The 20,114-nt window shown below is 52.3% G+C and overlaps 1 protein-coding gene across 1 annotated transcript in view; it reads left to right on the top strand.

Moving 5' to 3' along the window:
* The first annotated feature begins 5,101 nt into the window (after positions 1-5,101).
* The window catches only part of CIMAP2 (ciliary microtubule associated protein 2), a 31,529-nt gene continuing 16,516 nt past the window's right edge, over positions 5,102-20,114 (top strand). The window contains exons 1-8 of the mRNA XM_055587114.1: positions 5,102-5,151; positions 7,477-7,564; positions 8,018-8,182; positions 8,373-8,495; positions 14,130-14,267; positions 14,405-14,548; positions 16,233-16,394; positions 17,418-17,543. Of these exons, the coding sequence (XP_055443089.1) occupies positions 5,102-5,151; positions 7,477-7,564; positions 8,018-8,182; positions 8,373-8,495; positions 14,130-14,267; positions 14,405-14,548; positions 16,233-16,394; positions 17,418-17,543 (996 nt within the window). The remainder of the gene's footprint in view (positions 5,152-7,476; positions 7,565-8,017; positions 8,183-8,372; positions 8,496-14,129; positions 14,268-14,404; positions 14,549-16,232; positions 16,395-17,417; positions 17,544-20,114) is intronic.

Here is a 20,114-nt window from a genome sequence, read left to right as displayed (position 1 = left end):
GGCTGCCCGGCGGCTCCCCGGGCCTGGCCCCCAAGGCTGCAGTGGAGGGGGGCGCCCCTCTAGCGAGCCCGGCGCGGGAGGCGAGGGTCAGCGCGCAGAAGCCTGGGGCACAGCCACCTCCCATCCCCGGCGCCGCCCGCCGGTGGGTGGGTCAGAGCCACTCAGGAGCGCCCTATGGGTGTTTCCGCTTTCGCTGCTCAGCGGCTTTTAGACGCCTGCATTGCACAACCAGGTGTGCCTGATACACTGATGTAGTGCCAAGTGCGGGGCGTGTAACGCCCAGTACCTGGCAAAAGGTGTGCTTTTACTCTCTCTGCTCAGCAGATGAGAAAAAGTGAAGCTCAGACGAGAAAAGTACTTGCCCAGGTCACAGAACTGGGTGTGCCCAAGCAGGCCTGGAACCCAGTCTGCTGAACCCCAAGCCAGTCCCTTCCTCCGTGAGCACTTCTCCACCCTGCATGAGCTCACTTAGTCAGGCCTGGCCCTTCCAGTCGGCACCGAAGCTGCCCTCACTCTTGTAGCTGTCCCAGCTCCTCCACACTCCTCAGTGTTTGCTTTACCTGTCCCCTTCTGCAGATCTTCCTTAGCTGTTATTCATCAGGCCTCCCCACTTGGGATTTCTCCGCCTCCTCTCTGCCCTGCAGTGGGGCCCCAGTGGAAAGACAGGGATTCCTGTGCTGCTTTTAATCCCTGATACTGTGTGAATGGGGCTTCCCTTGTGGCTCAGAGGTAAAGAATCCGCCTGCAATGCAGGAGTCGGAGGAGATGCAGGTTCGATCCCTAGGTCGGGAAGATCCCCTGGAGGACGGCATGGCAACTCACTCCGATATTCTTGCTTGGAGAATTCCATGGACAGAGGAGCCTGGTGGGCTACAGTCCATAGGGACGCAAAGAGTTGGACACAACTGAAGTGACTTAGCACAGTGTGTGAATGAGTGACGCATCCAATGTGTGAATGAGTCTCTAGATTATTTCACACTTTATTCTTCCCTCATCTGTGACATGAGGGTGATATTCCCTCCCCCAGGACCAGGGTAGATATCAGGGTAAACCTGGTAAATGTCACTCTGGATAGCTATCAGCTCCCACTCATTCTGCACTCTGGGTTTTCTTGCTCTTGCCAGTGTTCCCCCAGGCCTGGCATCAGCCCCTGTCCTCTAATAGAAGGGCTTTGCTCCCTGCCTCAAAGCTGCTAGTCCTCCAGGACTTGGATTTTTCAGGTCTGAACTTCTGAGTTCCTCCCACCCTTCATTTCATCTGGGGCTGGGCTCCTAAGACCCTGTTATTTTATCTTCATGAAAAAAACTGATCAGCATTTTCAGAAGGGGAAATAGAGCCAATTTGTAAACTTGGGGAAAAAAATATTTGACTTGAGCAATAAAATGGCAAATTAAAACAGCATTCTGGAGATATTTTTCACTCATAATTTAAAATGTGAAATTTAATGAGCTTCATGAAAAGTTGTTACTATAAATTATTGGTGATCATGAGGTGAAACGTGGGCTCCTGCTCTGCTTGGGAAGATCAGAGATGGATTCCTGGGGTGTTTGACTTCCCCCCCCTCTTTTCATTGTCATAAAATTACCATTTTAACCATTACATAAAATTTACCATTTTAACCATTTTTAACTGTACGGTCAGTAGCACTAAGTATAGTCACATTGTGCAACCATAACTACCATCCACCTCCAGAACTTTTTCATCTTCCCAAACTGAAACTTTGATTCCATTAAACAACTCCCTATACCCGCTTCCCCAGCCTAGCAACCATCATTCTAGTTTCTATGAATTTGACTACTTTATGTACCTCATTTGAGTGGAATAATAATAAAATATTTACCTTTTTGTGTCTGACTTATTTTACTGAGCATAACTCAGGGTTCATCCATGTTGTAACTGTGTCAAAATTACCTTCCTTTTTAAGGCTGAATCATATTCCTTTGTATGAATATATTATATTTTGTTTATCCACTTGTCCATCAATGGCTATTTGGGTGGTTTCCACATTTTAGCCCTTGGGAATAATGCTGCTATGATCATGGGTGCACACATATCTTTTTGAGTCTGTGCTTTCACTTCTTTTGGGTATATGCCCAGAAGTGAAATTGCTGGGTCATATGGTAATTCTATGTTTATTTTTCAGAAAAGCTGCTATACTTTTTTTCCCCCATGGAGCTTCACCATTTTATATTCTCACCAACAATGCAGACAGGTTTCAATTTCTCTATATCCTCACCAACATTCGTACTTTGTCTCTGTTTTTGCTTGTTTGTTTTATAATGGCCATTCTAATCGGTGGCTTTGGCATTGGATCTGACTCTGAGAAGATGAATAGGAGGTGAATGGGGAGGGTAGTTTGCTGGTGCATTTCAGCAGCAGCAAAGGCACATGAAAAGGCTAGAGCTTTGCCAGGGCCAGGTATGCCTAGGGACAGAGCATGGGAAAGAAACGGCAGCGGATGAGGACTGAAGGCAGCAGCCACAGCCCCGTCTCAGAGGCCTGAATCCTCTGGCTCAGAAGCTTGACTTACTTTGTTGACATAACTTACGGCACCAGAGGATGGGTTAGAAACTCTAGCACACTTTACTTATAAGCTTCATGTCTACTGTGTGATGCTCACTAGATGTGACCAGGACAAGTTACTCTCTCTGGCTGATCCTCAGTTTCCTCTTCTGTTCCATATGGGTTGGAGAGGATTGCGATTGTACCTACAAGAGAGAGTTAATTGCTGTGATCAGGAAAGTGCTATGATGGGGATGCTTCGGGCTGACTGGAGCCAGCTGCCTTGCTGCACAGCTAACTCACCCTGGCCTGCCTGGCAGCCAGAACCCCCAGCGCAATGGACCCTGCCTGGCAGCCAGAACCCCCAGCCCAATGGACCTTGGCTTATATCCTGTGGCTTCTCCTCCCTGAGTCCCAGAGCCAAGGTGCTTAGGCTGGGAGAGAAAGGAAGTAACCCCAGGAAGGCTGGGCCCAAGAACACCTGAGCAGCCCTGGGTCTGGTTGCAGGGCCTCCCCAGCTCATAGAATGTGGTAGTGGACACAGCCACTTGTCACTCATTCCTCAAAACAGCTCCTCCAGAATGTTGCAGTCACATGTCACAGACAAGGAAATTGAAGCCAGGGTAACTCGTCTGAGGCCACCAGTTAGGAAGCAGCAGGGCTAGGATTTGAAAGCGATTCTCTGAGGATTTATGCATTTCTGGGAAGTGGGATTAGATTCATTTATTTGTTCACTGGTCATTCAAAAAATATTTGCTGAGCACATTCTCTGTGCCACATACTGCACCAGCAGTGAAGGACAAACAGTCTCTGCCCCTGGGCCTTCTGTAAGGTCCCTTTCCAAGGGCTAGGAATGACCTCTTATTATGCTTCTGCTATGGAGCGTACCTAAAAGGCTCATTTAATCTTTATAGCAGTCTGGAGACACAGAGATTACTGGCTTTATTTTAAAGGTAAGAAAGGTGAGAAGCAGAGGAGGAAGTGACTTGCTCAAGATTGCACGTTGGGAAGGGGCAAAGTCAATGCTTGGATGACCTGGGGTGGCTGTCCTGTGTGTGTTCCCGAGTACTGACGCCTCCGACCTTCAGCTCAGCAGGGCAGCACGGATGCTCCAAGTGCTGTGGTCATGTGCCCGCCCAGCTTGGGGCCTGTGAGTCCAGCTCATGGATTAAATGCTATATTGGGATGGCAAAAGGGTGTTGGGTGGGGCATGGAAGGAGACCCACTGATCTGGTAATCCACTTCCACCACAGACTGGATGCAGGACCCCTAGGAAAGTTCTATTTCTGGTTTCAGTCTTGTTTTCATCAAATGGTATATGACTCTTTGCCCTGCCTCAGCCTAAAACCCTTGGGAGGATCAAAGGCGATCACAGGAGATGATATTAGACAGTCTGTAGCATGACCCCAGGCCCTGGTGGAAGGTAAGGGAGGTTGAGAGGAGAGAGCTGGTCATGCCTTAGCGGGGGCACATAACCTCAGTTCTTTTCTTTACCAAGCAAGATATACACACTCTTTAACGTTGAGTTTGAAATTCTTCTCCTCCAGGAAGAAATTCTTCTCCTCCTCCTCCTTCCTCAACCTACCCACCACCCGCAGTCTGGGTCAGAGACTTCCCTATCTTCTGGACCTGCTCACACTGTGCAGTCACTGTTTCCCTCCACTAGACTGTCTGAGAAGGGGCCACATCTGGGTCCCAGACACCCTGCACGGTGTCTGCCCAGAGTGGGTGTCATGGGAGGGTGGGGTAGGGTGGGTAATGGGGAGGAACAGAGTCCTGACTCCATCTCTGTAACACCTCCCCCACCACCAATCTCATTCCTACCTTCCACGCTCTGGCTCCCCTTGCCTGTTCCCTCTTTCTCCTTCTCCTCACAGAGTGGAGAAGGAATGGGAGGCCCTTTGCCTAAGTCAAGACCTCCCTGTGGGTCTCACTGGTCCCACCAGCATAAGGTGAACATTAAGAGGCCTTTGCTCTCCATCAGGCCCGGTGCAGGGTACTGGCATAAAGCAAGAAATCAGAATCAGTTCCTCAATTTATGGGGCTTCCCTGATGGCTCAGATGGTAAAGCGTTTGCCTGCAACGCGGGAGACCATGGTTCCATCCCTGGGTCGGGAAGATTCCCCTGGAGAAGGAAATGGTAACCCACTCCAGTATTCTTGCCTGGGAAATTCCATGGATGGAGAAGCCTGGTAGGCTACAGTCCATGGGGTCGCAAAGAGTCGGCTGAGCGACTTCACTTTCTTTCCTCAACAAATGACTCTAAAACCCTACCAAATGGCATCCATATTAACCACCATGAGGGGCCATTAAATCTGCCGGGCTCGCCTAGAGGAAGGATGTCTGGCAAGGCAGCAGTGAAAATGTGCAGAGCCCAGTGGAAAAGTCGGGAACCTCGCGGGCGTGCCTGCCGGGGCGCTGCGCGGCAAAGACGCAACACACACAGCACACGGGTTCTGGCGGATCACAAATCACAAGGCCTGGGTTGCCGTGGCAGCGGTGGCTGCCGTCGGCGGCCAGCTCGAGAGGCTGGCGCCGCGGAGGAGTCCCACGGCCCGAGTCCTGCGAGGACTTCGCCGCGAGGGGGCAGGCTAGCATCATGGCCACCAAGTGGTTCACCGGCGCGCCCTTCGGGGTGCAGAGCCACAGGTGGGGTGGGGTCGGAGGCGGGTGGGGGGAGCGGGAAAGAGGGCCTGTGACTGGAGGGCCTATGAAAGAGGGCTGGAGCCTGGGGACAGGGAGCGAAAAGGGGGGAGGGCTGGCAGTCAGGGGTGGCCGGGCGGGACTTTATATCCGCCTCCAGGCTCGGCGTTTCCCTGCCCAGAGTCCTTTAATTATCCTATTAAGTTGTTTAAAATCATTTCCGAAGGACCTACTATGTGCTGCTCAGAGAGACCAAGTGGCCTGGCCCATAGTAGGTCACTCAGCCCAAAAATCCTGCGTAGAATTTCAGCCCAGGTGTCTTTCTTCATTCATATGTATGATATGTATGTTGGGTATCAGTTCAGTTCAGTTCGGTGGCTCAGTCATGTCCGACTCTTTGCGACCCCATGGACTGCAGCACACCAGGCTTCCCTGTCCATCAACAACTCCTGGAGCTTACTCAAACTCATGTCCATGGAGTCACTGATGCCATCCAACCATCTCATCCTCTGTTGTCTTCTTCTCCTCCTGCCTTCAGTCTTCCCCAGCATCAGGGTTTTTTCCAATGAGTCAGTTCTTCACATCAGGTGGCCAAAGTATTGGAGTTTCAGCTTCAGCATCAGTCCTTCCAATGAATATTCAGGACTGATTTCCTTTAGGATGGACTGGTTGGATCTTCTTGCAGTCCAAGGGACTCTCAAGAGTCTTCTCCAACACCCCAGTTCAAAAGCATCAATTCTTTGGTGCTCAGCTTTTTTTATAGTCCAACGCTCACATCCATACATGACCACTGGAAAAACCATAGCTTTGACTACATGGACCTCTGTTGGCAAAGTAATATCTCTGCTTATTAATATGCTGTCTAGGTTGGTCATAACTTTTCTTCCAAGGAGCAAGCGTATTTTAATTTCATGGCTGCAATCACCATCTGCAGTGATTTTGGAGCACCAAAAAATAAATAAATAAAGTCAGCCACTGTTTCCACTGTTTCCCCATCTATTTGCCATGAAGTGATGGGACCGGATGCCATAATCTTAGTTTTCTGAATGTTGAGTTTTAAGCCAACTTTTTCACTCTCCTCTTTCACTTTCATCAAGAGGCTCTTTAGTTCTTCTTCACTTTCTGCCATAAGGGTGGTGTCATCTGCATATCTGAGGTTATTGATATTTCTCCTGGCAGTCTTGATTCCAGCTTGTGCTTCTTCCAGCCCAGTGTTTCTCATGATGTACTCTGCATATAAGTTAAATAAGCAGGGTGACAGTATACAGCCTTGATGTACTCCTTTCCCTATTTGGAACCAGTCTGTTGTTCCATGTTGAGTTCTAACTGTTGCTTCTTGACCTGCATACAGATTTCTCAGGAGCATCTTGGTGTGTGTGTGTGTGTGTGTGTGTGTGTATATATATATCTTGGGTATACCATGTATATATATATATCTTGGGTATACCATATATATATCTCTTGGGTATACCATATATATATATATCTTGGGTATACCATATATATATATATCTCTTGGGTATACCATATATATATATGTATCTTGGGTATACCATATATATATATATATATCTTGGGTATACCATATATATATATATCTTGGGTATACCATATATATATATGCGCTGTGCTGTGCTTAGTGGCTCAGTGGTGTCCAGTTCTTTGTGACCTCATGAACAGTAGCCTGCCAAGGCTTCTCTGTCCAGGGGATTTCCCAGGAAAGAATGCTGGAGTGGGTTGCCATTTTCTTTTCCAGTGGATCTTCCTGACCCAGGGATGGAACATGCATCTCCTGCGTTAGCAGGTGGATTCTTTACTACTGCAGCTATTGGGAAGCCCCATCTATATCAATGTTTATATCTATATCTCTATATAAATGTCACCTACTATGTGCCAGGGTCAGTTCTAGCATCTGGGAATGAAACAACAAAAGAGCAAAACCCTTGCTCATGAGCTTGCCTTCTTATGGGAGAGGTAGCTGGAGTGGATAATAAGCAAAAAGAAAAATATATAAAGTACTAGATAGTGATAAGGGCTATGGAAAAACAGACAGTGGGGAGGACGAGCTGGTAGGTGCTGGAGCGGGGGTGGGGTTGCACTGAGAAGGTGACTTTTGAGTGAAGGTCCTCAGCAGGGGGTAGGTGAGCAGACTAGGGTGGAGTCTAGGGAGAGGGAACAGAAATACAAAGCCTGCGAGGAGGTAGCAGCCCTGTTCATCTCATCTTTCATGGGCCAGCTCCAAAGTCACCTCCCCTGGGACACCAACTCCCTTGCCCCCTAGTCTTCCCTCATCAGGGCTGGGCGCCTTTCACTGGGTGTCTGTCCTCCCAGGTTTGATGTCTCTGCTGTTTATCCCAACCAGAAGAAGCTAAGCACCTTCACGGAAGCTCCGTACTCCAGGGTTTACTCTGTGGACGTGGTAAGTTTGCCCAGCTTGCTGACTCTCCCACATGGTCTGGGCACTGTCCCTCTGAGTCCCCCACCATGGCAGATGAGCTCAGCTGTGAAAGGGGCATGTCTCACACCCCTCGGTGCCTCAGCCCACAGCTCAGGGCTTGGCTCAGAGCTGGGCTCTCAAGGTGTTTGATAAACACAAGACTGTAGTGAAAAGAGTGTGGGTCGGAACCACAGAGACAGTGGGTTCCACTGGCAGCTCTTGCACAGACTGGCCATGGGCCGTCTCTGAAGAGCAAGGGGGCTAGCGACAGAGGATGTCAGGGTCACACCTTGAGTGCCAGGCTGGGGGCTGCAGGAGGGGCCCCACAGGCATTGCCTGTCCATTCTCAGGTCAGGGTGACAGCATGGCAAGGACTTGCTCTGCGGATGGACTGGCGGGTGCGCCTGGCCCCGCTCTGACTCCATTCTGGCTCAGTCCCACATAGGACCTGGGACCTATGGCTTTAAGGAGACCTGCTTCAGCAACAAGAAACTGAAGAAAGAGGTGGGCACAGGCTGGGCCAAGGCCCAGGAAGCCACCCGGCTGACCCAGCTGCCCCACTTCCAGTACCAGGCCATCATGAAAGAGAAGCGGCAGCAGGTGAGGCCCCTGGGGCCCCATCCCGCCCCGTCCCGGGCACCGGGTCCTCCCGTGCAGCCCTAGGGTGGCCTGCAGTGTCCTTCCATGCCCAGGTAGAGCTCCTCCTTTAAGGAACACACCATCCCCTGGGCTCCTGCCCACATAGACACGGGTGTAAAGTTCTTACCTCTTCTCTGTTCTCCTGGGGCAGAAGGAAAAGCTGGGGCCTGGCTCCTACAACTTCAAAGACTTCCTGGAAGAGCTGCAGTCAAAACCAGGCAGCACTCGTGGGCTGCTCAGCTCTGGGGAGATTCGCTTCCGAGGACTCATTGGGGTAGGTGTTCTCATATGTGGAGTGGGAGCCCTCCCACTCTCTCCTCTGGAGCATGCACCTGGCTGGGGCTGGAAGCACCCTTTCACCTATGGTCTCCTCGCCAGGCTTGGCTAGGCTCTCCTCTGAGACCCCACAGCCCCTCTGCTTCCAGCGCCACCTCTTTGAGCCCACTGGCTGTCGTAGGGTCCTATTGTCTCCCCCACCAGACCAGGAGCTCTCTGATGGCAAGAAAGGGTCTGGTTCATCTTTAAGTCACCAACACAAAGCCAGGCACACACAGTAGGCACGCAGCAAACTCATCCATCTCTATAGCCATCTATCCAGCAAATGATGATGGAGCGCCCTCTAGTGCCACATACTGTTCTAGGCCCTGGGGTTCCAGCAGTGACAATGACAAGGTCCCTGCCCTCATGGAGCTCTGGTCCTAGTGGTGGTAACAACAGTACAAAGAAGCAAATCACATATAATCTGAGCCATGAGGGAAATGAGACTGGGAGAGTTACGAGTGATGGAGGTGCCATTTATAGGGTAGTTAGGGAAGACCTGACTACCCTATAAATGGTACCTGGCACCCCACTCCAGTACTCTTGCCTGGAAAATCCCATGGACGGAGGAGCCTGGAAGGCTGCAGTCCATGGGGCTGTGAAGAGTCGGACACGACTGAGCGACTTCACTTTCACTTTTCACTTTCATGCAATGGAGAAGGAAATGGCAACCCACTCCAGCGTTCTTGCTTGGAGAATCCCAGGCACAGGGGAGCCTGGTGAGCTGCCGTCTATGGGGTCACACAGAGTCAGACACGACTGAAGTGACTTAGCAGCAGCAGCAGCAGGGAAGACCTCTGGAAGGAGGTGGCATTTGAGCCAAATCTGTAGGTGAGCAATGGAGACTCATGGAATCTGTGAGTCAGGGTGGAGGAGGCGAGAGCAGAGGGGTGAGGACCCAGACATGAGGACCTTTGACAAGGTGGAGGCCTCAGATTTGATTCCAGGTGCTGTTGGAGGACAGTGGAGAAGGGTTTGATGTTGAGGGGGTGGTTGGAGGCATTCAGATAGGAGGTGATGGTGGTGAGAGGTGGGGGTGGCAGGAGGGCTGCATGGTGTCGTGTGGGTAGGGATGGTCATCTCATGGGGGGAGGACACTGAGTGGGCACTGCCTCTATAAGGCAGCAAGGGCAAAGATGGGGTCACACCCACACTGCCAGCACTGCCCCCCTCCCCGGCCCCCATGCTGTGCTGGACACCCCATCCTCCTCCCTCCTCAGTGTGCCGTGAGCTCTCAACACGGGGGCTTTGCTCCTGCTCTTCCCCTACCAGAAATGCTGTTCCTCCTCTGGCAGCCCCTTCACCTAAGGGCTCCCTCCACCCCCCTCAGCTCTCAGCTCCGAGGTCTGACCTGATCCTGTGAGATGCCACCCTGTCCCAGGAGCCCCGATTGTGGCTGTGTTCAGTGTGTCTTTCTCCCAGAGCACAGCAGCCCCCAAGGGTGGACACATCTGCCCGGTTGATTCGTTGCAGAATTCCCTGGTCCTGGCAGCACCTGGCACATAGTAGGCACGAGGTAGGTCTTTGTGGACTAAGGGCACACCTGCCTGCTAAGTACCCATTCTCTGAAACACTCTTGATTTTTTTTTATAACCACTCCAGACCAGTCCTTGGAGGCTCAGAGAAGATAAACGTCTTGCCCCAGTGGACCAAGCAGGCAAGGAGCGGGGATGTCCAACCACAAAGGCAGGGCCTTTCCTCCACACCTTTTCACCATGAAAACTCCTATGGAGCCTAGAGGTTATTTGTTGCCCCTTTCAGGGGATGTACACATGCGTCCTCAGATGCAGAAGCTGTAACTGCCCTGTAGGGAGAGGGGCTGTCTGGAGGCATTGAAAAATGAGTCATTACCTTCAAATCTAAAGCAATAATAGCTGACACTTAACACAGCACTCGACACGTGCCAGGCACGGTTCTAGCACCTGAGTATACTAATTAATGTAGTCCTCACAACAACCTATGAAGCGGGCACTATCATCTCCACTTTACAGACAGAAAATGAGCACAGAGAGGTTAAGTGACTGCCCTCGGTCACAGAGCTACTCAGTGGCAGAGGCAGGATTGAATTCGAGGTCTCCACGCATAACCACTGCACTCGATTCACTTGCGTTGTCCCTTGACGATATGTGGAGGACAAGGTCTGATGTCAGAGCCCAGCCCTGTTGAAGGCAGAGGATTTGGGGGAATGGATCAGATGCTGGCTGTTTCCTCCTGGTCCTCAACACTGGGGCTTCTGGGAGGGCTGGCTGAGCAGGTGAAGGTCCCATGGCCTGTCCCTCCCTTCCGGCTGTCTCTCCTCCCCTCTGGTCCCCATATCTGCTGCTGTGGTAACTCACTAGGCCCTGTGGGATTTCTCTGAGCTGCCCTCCTGGGCTCAGGGCCAGACAGTGAGTTTCAAGGAGGGGGCACCGAGCAGGGGGAGCTCACATCCAAGGCCTGCTTTTCTCACTGTCATCTTGCTGTGAGTCCTGGACTGGCCTCCTCTGGCCTCTGGTCCCTGCAGTCGTAACCCCACTGCTGCGGGGACAGGCCTACAGATGCCACCTGTGCAGGCTGCTGACTTCCCCGTGGGGGCCTCCTCAGTGCCAAGGTCAAAGCTCTGGGTGCCTACTTGAGGGCCTGTGAATCCTTCCCCAGAGAGGATGGGGCTGATGAACCACACCCTGCAAAGTCAACGCCTTCTCTGCTGGCCTGGGATCTGCCTCCATCGCCCTTCTAGTACACTCTGCCTTCCCTGGGCTGTGGGGACACCGGGATTCCCAGCTTTGGAATCCCTTCATCAGTTTCTCTCCTCGGCTCCTCTTTCCCCGGGCCCCACCCTCCCACCACCCTCCCACCACCCTCTTCTTTTTTTTTTCTCCTCCCTTGAGACAGCATCATACTTCTTTTTTATTATTTATTTTTTCCATGCACCTTCTTAAGCACCCTGCATACCCCAGAATCAAGTCTGGACACCCTGCTTGGCTTTCAGGGCCATCCCACTCTCTTCTAGCGTACCTCTCCCATTGTCTCGAAGGCGCTCTTCCTGCCCCCTCTAACTGGAGGACCTGTGCCTCCCCCCTCATCTTCTGGGATCCTTCTCTTTCTTCAAGGTCCAGCTGAAAAAAATTACAAGTGACAATTTCTCCATTCCCACACACCTCTCCCCCCAGAATTAATCACTCCTGCTTGGGTCCCCAAAGGCCTGAAACAACATTCTAGCTAAAATCAGGGGCGTTTACACCAGCCCACATGTGTTACTGCACCTCTGATCCTGAAGGGTCGAAGGGAGAGGTGGCGCTTTGTTCAAAGAGTGCCAGCCCTGGGCTCTTCTTGGCCTCTGAGCTCCCTGAGCAGCTGCTCTTGCTCCTTTGTTATGACCCTCACGTCTAAGTTCTCCCCAGAGGTCATGATGCTCACTGTCTGCGAAACAGTAGAGGATCAGAAAGATCACACATGGATTTAGAAAGTAAAACCCTTGCACTGGTGCTAGCAGTAAAGAACTCACCTGCCAGCGCTGGAGATGTAAGAGGCCTGGGCTTGATGCCTGGGTCGGGAAGATCCCCTGGAGAAAGAAACGGCAGCGCACCCCAGTATTCTTGCCTTAGACAGGAAGAGTGGCAGTAACAGCACTCCCCACTCCCAGCAAGGGCAGGATAAGGCTCTTTGTGCTAGATGGGGAGACTGAGGCTAGCCATGCAGCTGGAAGGGGCAGAGCCGGGGTTTGAACCCCAGGACGCTGTCTGGCTTCACCACTAGTCCCTTCTTGTCTGCACCCAGGGACTGGTAGTCTGGCGGGCTACAGTCCATGGTGTCGTACAGAGGTCAGACACGACTGCAGCAACTTAGCACGCACACGCTCCCCTTTCCAGAGGGGGGACCTTGGACACCAGGTTTCCCTCTCTGAGACTCAGTTCCCCCATCTGTTGATTGCAGTGGCACTGATTTGATCTCGTCAGGTTGCCTCTAGGGCCAAGATGTTAAGGCTTGTAAAGCACCTAATACTTGATGCCAGGACCCACCTTCCTACTTTGGGGCTTTTCTCCTGAACACACCTGGAAACCCTGGGCCCTGGAAGAAGGCAAAGAGCAGTCTTGCTCCTCTGAGGGTGAACAAATCTGATGCCGTCTGTGGCCTGACTCTCCCAGCAAAGATCCCTGTTCTCTCTGCCTGGCCTAGTTCTGGGCTGCTTTCCAGGAGGTTCCAGGGGCTGGAGGGAGGCAGGGCTGAGCCATCATCTGTGGAGCAGCAGCGACTCCGTGTGGCTGAAAGACGCAACGCAGCAGCAAACATCCTGCCAGATCTTTACCCAAAGATGGCCGTCTCCCACCCACCCACCCACCCGTCTACCCACCTACCCTGCAGGGTGGCTCTCCTCATTACACCTAGACAGGCCATACCTCTGACCCTGGCGTTGTAGCCAGGGTCGTACCGACCCAGATGGTCATTCCAGCCATGACCAGTTTTCAACCTCTCTTACCTCTTTCTCCACCACTTCCCACTCCCCCAACCCCCTCTGTCAAGATAGCCACCCGACTCTGACTACCAGATATTGGCACGTGCTATGGGCTGAGAATGTGCAGGAGGCTCTAAAGACATTATTTCCTTTCATTTTCATTACCCTGGAAGAAAGTACCACTGTCCCTGTGCTTACAATATGGACCGTGAGGCTAAGGAGGATCTTTAAGTGGCATGCCCAAGATCACTCAGCTAGGAAGCAGCGGGGCCAGGATTCGAACCTGGGACTCCAGTTACCTCCAGGCCACAGCACTGTTCACAGAACAGTGGAAAACCCATTTGTGTAAACGCAGGGCTACGACACCGGGGTGTGTATAATGGATGGGATTTCTGAGATCACCAAAGCAAGTGGCTGTGTGGGGGAATCGGGGAAGGATAGCTTCATTCTCAGGAGAGACGACATTTGAGCTGGCTTTGCAGGACTAGAATCTTCCAAGGTCAAGAAGACAGGAAGGGTTGCAGTAACGGCACAAGCAAGCAAAGGCAGGGGTTTGGCAGAATGCGTATGTTTGGGGACCAGCAAGAACCTCACTTTAGCTGAAGTGTCAGACCTAGGAAGGGAGCTGTGACGGATAAGTTGGACAGACGAGTGGGGCCGCAGGGAAGAATCTGGGCTTTTTTATTTCTTATTTTTTGTGGCTGTACTGAGTCTTTGCTGTGTGCAGGCTCTCTCTGGTTGTGGTATTCAGGCCTCTCACTGCAGCGGCTTCTCTTGCTGTGGAGCACAGGCTCCAGGTGCATGGGCTTCGGTAGTTGCAGCCCAAGCACTCCGTACTTGTAGTGCACAGGCTTAGTTGCTCCGCAGCATGTGGGATCTTCCGGGACCAGGGATGGAACCCGTGTCCCCTGCACTGGCAGGTGAATTCTCATCCGCTGTGCCACCAGGGAAGTCTCGAGAATCTGAATTTCAGAACTGAAGTCCTGAGTGGTGGCAGAGGCTTGCAGGCCCGCAGTGCTGTGTGTTTCTGGAGGGCAGTTAACATGCAGGGTCTCTGACAATCCCGTTCCCCTCTGGGGGGCATCTCTCCCTCAGATGCACACAGTAGCACAAGGAGTGGGACTAATGGCCTTTGTATCCCTCCCCCACCCCCAGAACTACTATCCAGGGCCTGGAAATTATGGGGAGAAGGGCAACCCATTCACGAAGCTGGAGGAGAGTGCCTGGAACCGGTCTCACTCCGAGGGCCTCATGTGCAGAATGGCCAACAAGCCGCCCCCCTTGGCTCATCAGGTATCCCCCTCACCTGGCCAGGCCTCACCCAGCTTCCTGTGCAGCCCTGGGTGGGGGGAGTCCCAGGGCAGATGGAGAACCTGAGGCCCCAAGAGGGTGATGTACCTGTAGGGATTGTCTTCTGTGTTCTGTTCCAGGGGAGTGGTCTGGCACCGGGCACTTACACCTTTAAAAGTGGCATCGAAGCGTGCCTGGCAAAAATCACGGGCACCCGTGGCCCCTACGACATTTTCTCTGGTGACCGAAGCAAGCCCCAGCCTTACGGACATTACTCTGTGCAGGTGTGTGCCCAGACGGGCTGTGCCTTCCCCGGCAGGAAGACCAGCCTCGCTCATCCACAGCACCTTGTGTGCCAGGCTCTGCGAAGGGGAGGTGGGGGAACAGGGGGCCCTCCCCATATCCTGCTCACTCCCCACTCCCAGCAAGGGAGGGATAAGGCTCTTTGTGCTAGATGGGGAGATTGAGGCTAGCCACGCAGCTGGAAGAGGCAGAGCCGGGATTTGGACCCCAGGACGCTGTCTGGCTTCACCACCAGTCCCTTGTCTGCGCCAGCGTGAACTGCAGAGGAGGTGCAAGTGGTCACAGTGCCTGGAGGGACACAGGCCACCAGGCCTGCTGAGACCTGGATGGTGCAGCCTGGGTGTCCTGCTGTTTTGCAAACACTTCCGGCTACCGCAGACCCAGCTAAGCTGTCTGGGTTAGTGGCAGAGAACTGGAGGGCCAAGAGGAGAAACTGAGGTAGAATTTTAGCTTGGTGCAGCCATTTCCTGCACCCACCAAATCCTGTTATGTGATTCCCTAGCATCCCGGACTTTGCTTTCATAGCAACTGGAAGAATCTGCCTACACTGCAGAAGACACGGCTTCTATCCCTGGGTTGGGAAGATCCTCTAGAGAAGGGAATGGCAACCCCCTCCAGTATTCTTGCCTGGAGAATTCCATGGACAGAGGAGCCTGGCGGGTTACAGTCACAAAGAGTTGAACACGACTAAGCAACTAACACTTTCACTTTATCTAACTCCCGTTACGCATGTAACTCATGTGTACCTTGGTCCAGGTAATTGTCTAGCTGCAGGGGAACCTCCCCCTGTGGTACTTACATTTTAATGCAAAAAGAAACACAATCACAAGTGAAAACTAGGCAGAGTGTTAGCAGGAGGTGGAGCCTACGATCAAGGCATCAGGAGCGCTAGGACATGAGGGGTGGTGGGTGGTGGTGAAATGCTGAAATAGTTTTGGCCCCGCCCTGCAACCTGGCTTCTCCCTGTGGCCTCCCAGTGCTCCTGATGACCAGCTGATAAGGTGTCCTGCACAGCATAGCAGGGTCCTTGGACCCTCCTCAGGCCCTACAGCCAATGCCCAGTCCACAGGATAAGATTCTGTGTTATCGAAAAAATAGGCATTTTCAAGAGCAGTTTTAGGTTCACAACAAAACTGAGCAGAAAGTACAGGTTCTTATACGTCCTCTGCACCCCCTACATGCACAGCCCCCTACTATCAGTAATCCACACCAGAGGGGAATATTTGTAACAGACAATGAATCTACATGGACACATTATCACCCGAAGTCCATAGCTTATGTTAGGGTTCACTCTTGGTGTTGTGTGCTCTATGGGTTTGGAAAAATGTATAAGAACATGTATCCACCATTATAGTGTCATACAGAGCAGTTTCATTGCCCTAAGAATCCTGAGTGTTCCCCCATCACACTGGTTTGTGTGTATTTGGACTATCGCTCCTGCTTAGAATAAATGTCAGTAAATGTCCACGAAACAAGTGGAAGAAGAAGTAGATGAAGGCAAGCTGGGCTGCAGGGTGTGGCACATAGGAGGGGCTGTTAGAGACCCCCACCCGCCTGCCCCGCCACCGGCTGGACCCCCTGCTTGTCTCTGTGCGGAGGCTCTGGAAACACAGACCTTGCTTTTCTTGCCATAACAGATCTCTTTTATCCCCCTCTGTTTCTCAGAAAAAAAGACCCAGGGAACTGATGAATTTCCAGAGCTTCGTGGAGGAACTTAACCTGCAACACAATAAGAAGCGTGGAGTTTTTTCAAAAGTTCCTCGCAACCCGCAAACCCCTACAGAAAGAATCTACTGGACCACCCTTAGCCAGTGCCCCCGAAAACTAGTCAGTGTCCCCTCTGTGGCCTTCCTTCCCTCTTTTCTTGGAAGGGGACTCCCTATGCAGAGGCAGGGCGGGATGGAGGTGGGTATTTCAGGGGAAAGCCCAGGTTTGGGTACCAGACTCACCTAGTTCCCAATCCTGGTCTGGTACTCACTGGTCTCAATGGGTCAGTCTCTCTCACTCTCTGAGCTTTGGTTTACACACTTGTCCCGTGAGAGTGACCAGGTGGCTGTGAGAATTCAATGAGGTTAGTACTAGAGCCTCTAGCAAGGAGCCTGGCAGCCGGGAAGTGCTCAGCGGGCATTTCTGCCCCTCTCTCCCCTGCAGAGAGGATGAGGGGAAATCTGGAGGTGGGCTGAGTGTAAGAAGCACACATCTGTTCTGTTCAGAGGAGTGGTGGGCTCCTCTCTGAGGGCTCAGCAGCCAGTGATCTGAGTAGCTTCTGGACTTTAGTCGACTCCCAAGCATGGTCTGCGCCCCATAGATCGCTGAGGGCTTGGGAAGGTGAGGGGGTGGAGAGGAATGAGCAAGGGTACCAACACTTCCTGAATACCTGCTCTGGGCCAGGCACCTTTCAGCCTCCTTGAGGAAGGGATTGTCTTTTACATTTCATGAAAGAAAACTGAGGCCCAGGGATCAGAAGGGATTTGCCCAGGCTCCCAGCAAAGGGGAAAAGGAGCTGGGAGTAGAGCCCAGCTCAACTAGCTCCAAAGTCTGAGTGGCTTCCGCTCCCCAGGGTGGGTTCTGGAACACCTCTCTGGACCCTGCCAGACCTGGAGGGCCCCCACCCCGGGAACCTGGAAAGAGGTGTCAGGCTGATGGGCAGGGACAGAGCGGGTAGCAGGGGTCATGAGGGCACCTCAGGGCCCCTTCACCCCTAGAGAGCTACCCTTGGGGGTAGCTGGGTGCCTCCCAGTATTCTTGGCTCCAGGCCCAGGGCTGCCAGGTAGGTGGGTCACCTGCCCTGGCCCCAGGCTGACCACCGCCTGCCCTCTCAAGCTTCTGGCCTTCATTCCTCTCTCCTAGGCTACATCTGGTCCTGGTATGTGGCTTCCTCCAGAGAAGGAGTGCAAACGCACCAGCCAGCCTCCCTTCCTGCTGTCCTCCAAACGGATAGGCGCGAAGGCCTACCAGGTGATCACGGGAAACTGGGCGAGTAGGTCTTTGTGGGGGGCACACGGTGAGGGGCAGGGAACCCTCTCCAGGCAGCCCTGGAAACTGATGCTCCGAGGGAGTGGATCCCACCTGCTTTTCCCACCAGGTGGGTGACTAACACCTACCCCCGCTGTCTCATTGCTCTAAGGCAGTGGTTTTTCAAACTTGGGTGGGCATTAGCATCACCTGGAGGGCTTCCTAAAATACAGATGGCTGGGCTGCAAACCAGAGCTTCTGATTCAGTAAGCCTGGAGCAGGGCCTAGGAACATGCATTTCTAATGAGTTCTCAGGCCATGCTGATAGTGCTTGTTCCAGGGACCAGTTGGAGAACCACTGTGCTAATGGACTTCACCCAGAACCATCACACTCTTATTTTCCAGGGGAATGCTCCCTCCATTCTCTTTGTGTTTGTCTTGGGGCCTCAGGGATACCTGAGGGAGTTGGCCCATTTCTCGTCTCCGGTTAAGCAAGGGCCCTTCTGACCCTTCTCCCCTCCCCACCAGTGGCAGCCGCCCCGTGTGTAAGATGTCATCGTCAGCTTGTTGGTGTTCCTGTAAGACAGCCACACTCTTGAGCTCGTGTGCCTGCCTTCTGCATTTGCTAGATGGCATTGAGTATTCTGTTTCTCATTCCTGCCCTTCACTTTCCAAGCCCGCCTTTTCCTGCGGTCTGATAACCATAAAGAAATGAGCACGAGTCCTAAACGAGTAGCTCCACGACATGTCACAAAATGGACTCATTGTGCAATGGTCCCCCAGAGGGTTGAAGAACGTTTTCAGCCCCCCCAGGGCCACCCCCTCAACCTCTGTCCCCATCAGGTGGTTCCTGTCCTGACTTCCATTAGCACAGGTTAGTTTTGCCTGTTTCCAAACAGCTGGGTATTTTTTTTTTTAATCAGTCAAGATCTTTTAATAGTGCAAACTATAATTTCCTCTGAATATAAATGTATGCACATGTTTCCAATAAATTACCTATCACTTATCACAAACAGCAACAAGGACCTTAGAGCCATGTTAGAAAAATGTCTAGCGGGAATTTAACAACCTCACGTGCTCTCAAGAGAACACTGTCCATTTCAAATTAGGGTCACAAATTCCAAAAAGACTGGGGGAGTGGGAGTGAGGAGTGGGCCAGAGTGGAAAACACAGGGGCCAGTACACAGGTGACGGACAGAAATATAGCTCTCGAGGAAACCAAAATCAGATGCATTATTACAGTTTAGGACAAGGAAAAGCCTTGGTTTTAGAAAAAAAAACAACAACCCAGGGCTTCTCTGGCCCAGAACAGCTTCCTGAAACTGACATGGTTGCTGCTCCCCCCTTGGCTGGCGCCCCGCCCTGCCCCTCCGCTCTCTGCAGCTGTGTATTTTTAAGCTGTGTATTTCTCTAGGTTTCCCTGGGAACATCTTGCCACTAAGCTCTCCCTGCCCCATCTCACATCCCCAGACCCCAACTCTCCTCCTTCCGCTCCACCTTTTCATCTCCCAGTGATATCTCGGCCCCCGTGTGCCAGTACCCCCTGCCCTATTCTGTTCTTGTGAGGTCGAGCCAGTCAAGGCCCCCAGTCTTCCTTTTCTCACCTCCAGCTTGCACCTCCTACAGGGGGAGGGTCATCACTTGGAGACCCAGTCTGACCTTGGGACAGATTCTGTACGGATAGCGGGTTCCTGTCCTGCCTTCCTCCTGCCCTCACTAGTCACAATGGACAGGCAACATCTCCCCTCTGAACCTCTCCACGAGGGCTTCTTATACCTACAACCCAAGTTTCTGGGTGGGATGGGGTATTCAGTTCAGTTCAGTTCAGTCGCTCAGTCGTGTCCTACTCTTTGCGACCCCATGAATTGCAGCACGCCAGGCCTCCCTGTCCATCACCAACTCCCAGAGTTCACTAAAACTCACGTCCATCGAGTCGGTGATGCCATCCAGCCATCTCATCCTCTGTCGTCCCCTTCTCCTCCTGCCCCCAATCCCTCCGAGCATCAGAGTCTTTTCCAATGAGTCAACTCTTCGCATGAGGTGGCCAAAGTACTGGAGTTTCAGCTTTAGCATCATTCCTTCCAAAGAACATCCAGGACTGATCTCCTTTAGAATGGACTGGTTGGATCTCCTTGCAGTCCAAGGGATAGGGTATTAACTTCCTACATAAGGTAGCCCAACTGCCATAACAAAGTATCACAAACCAGATGGCTTGAAACAACAGAAATTTACCCTCTCACAGTTCTGGGAGCCAGAAGTCTGAAATCCAGGTATCGACAGAACCACATTTCCTCTGAAACCTGTAGGGGAGATCCTTCCTGCCCTCTTTCTAGCTGCTGGTGGTGGCTGGTGATGCTTGGAACTGCTTGGCTTGTGAATACCTTGCTGCAGACCCTGCCTCCATTTTGAATGGCCATCTCCCCACTGTGTGTCTCTGCTTATGAGGACACTGGTCACATTGGAGGAAGGACCCACCCTACTCCAGTATGAGCTCATCTTAACCGGTAACACCTGTAGCTATTTCCAGATAAGCTCACACTCTGAGGTCCTGGGGGTTAGGACTCCACCTGTCTCTTTGGGGAACATAATTCA

This window comes from Bubalus kerabau, chromosome 6 (assembly GCF_029407905.1).
Source record: "Bubalus kerabau isolate K-KA32 ecotype Philippines breed swamp buffalo chromosome 6, PCC_UOA_SB_1v2, whole genome shotgun sequence".
In the NCBI taxonomy this organism is placed as follows: domain Eukaryota; kingdom Metazoa; phylum Chordata; class Mammalia; order Artiodactyla; family Bovidae; genus Bubalus; species Bubalus kerabau.
This window is presented reverse-complemented; position numbering and strand designations above follow the sequence as displayed.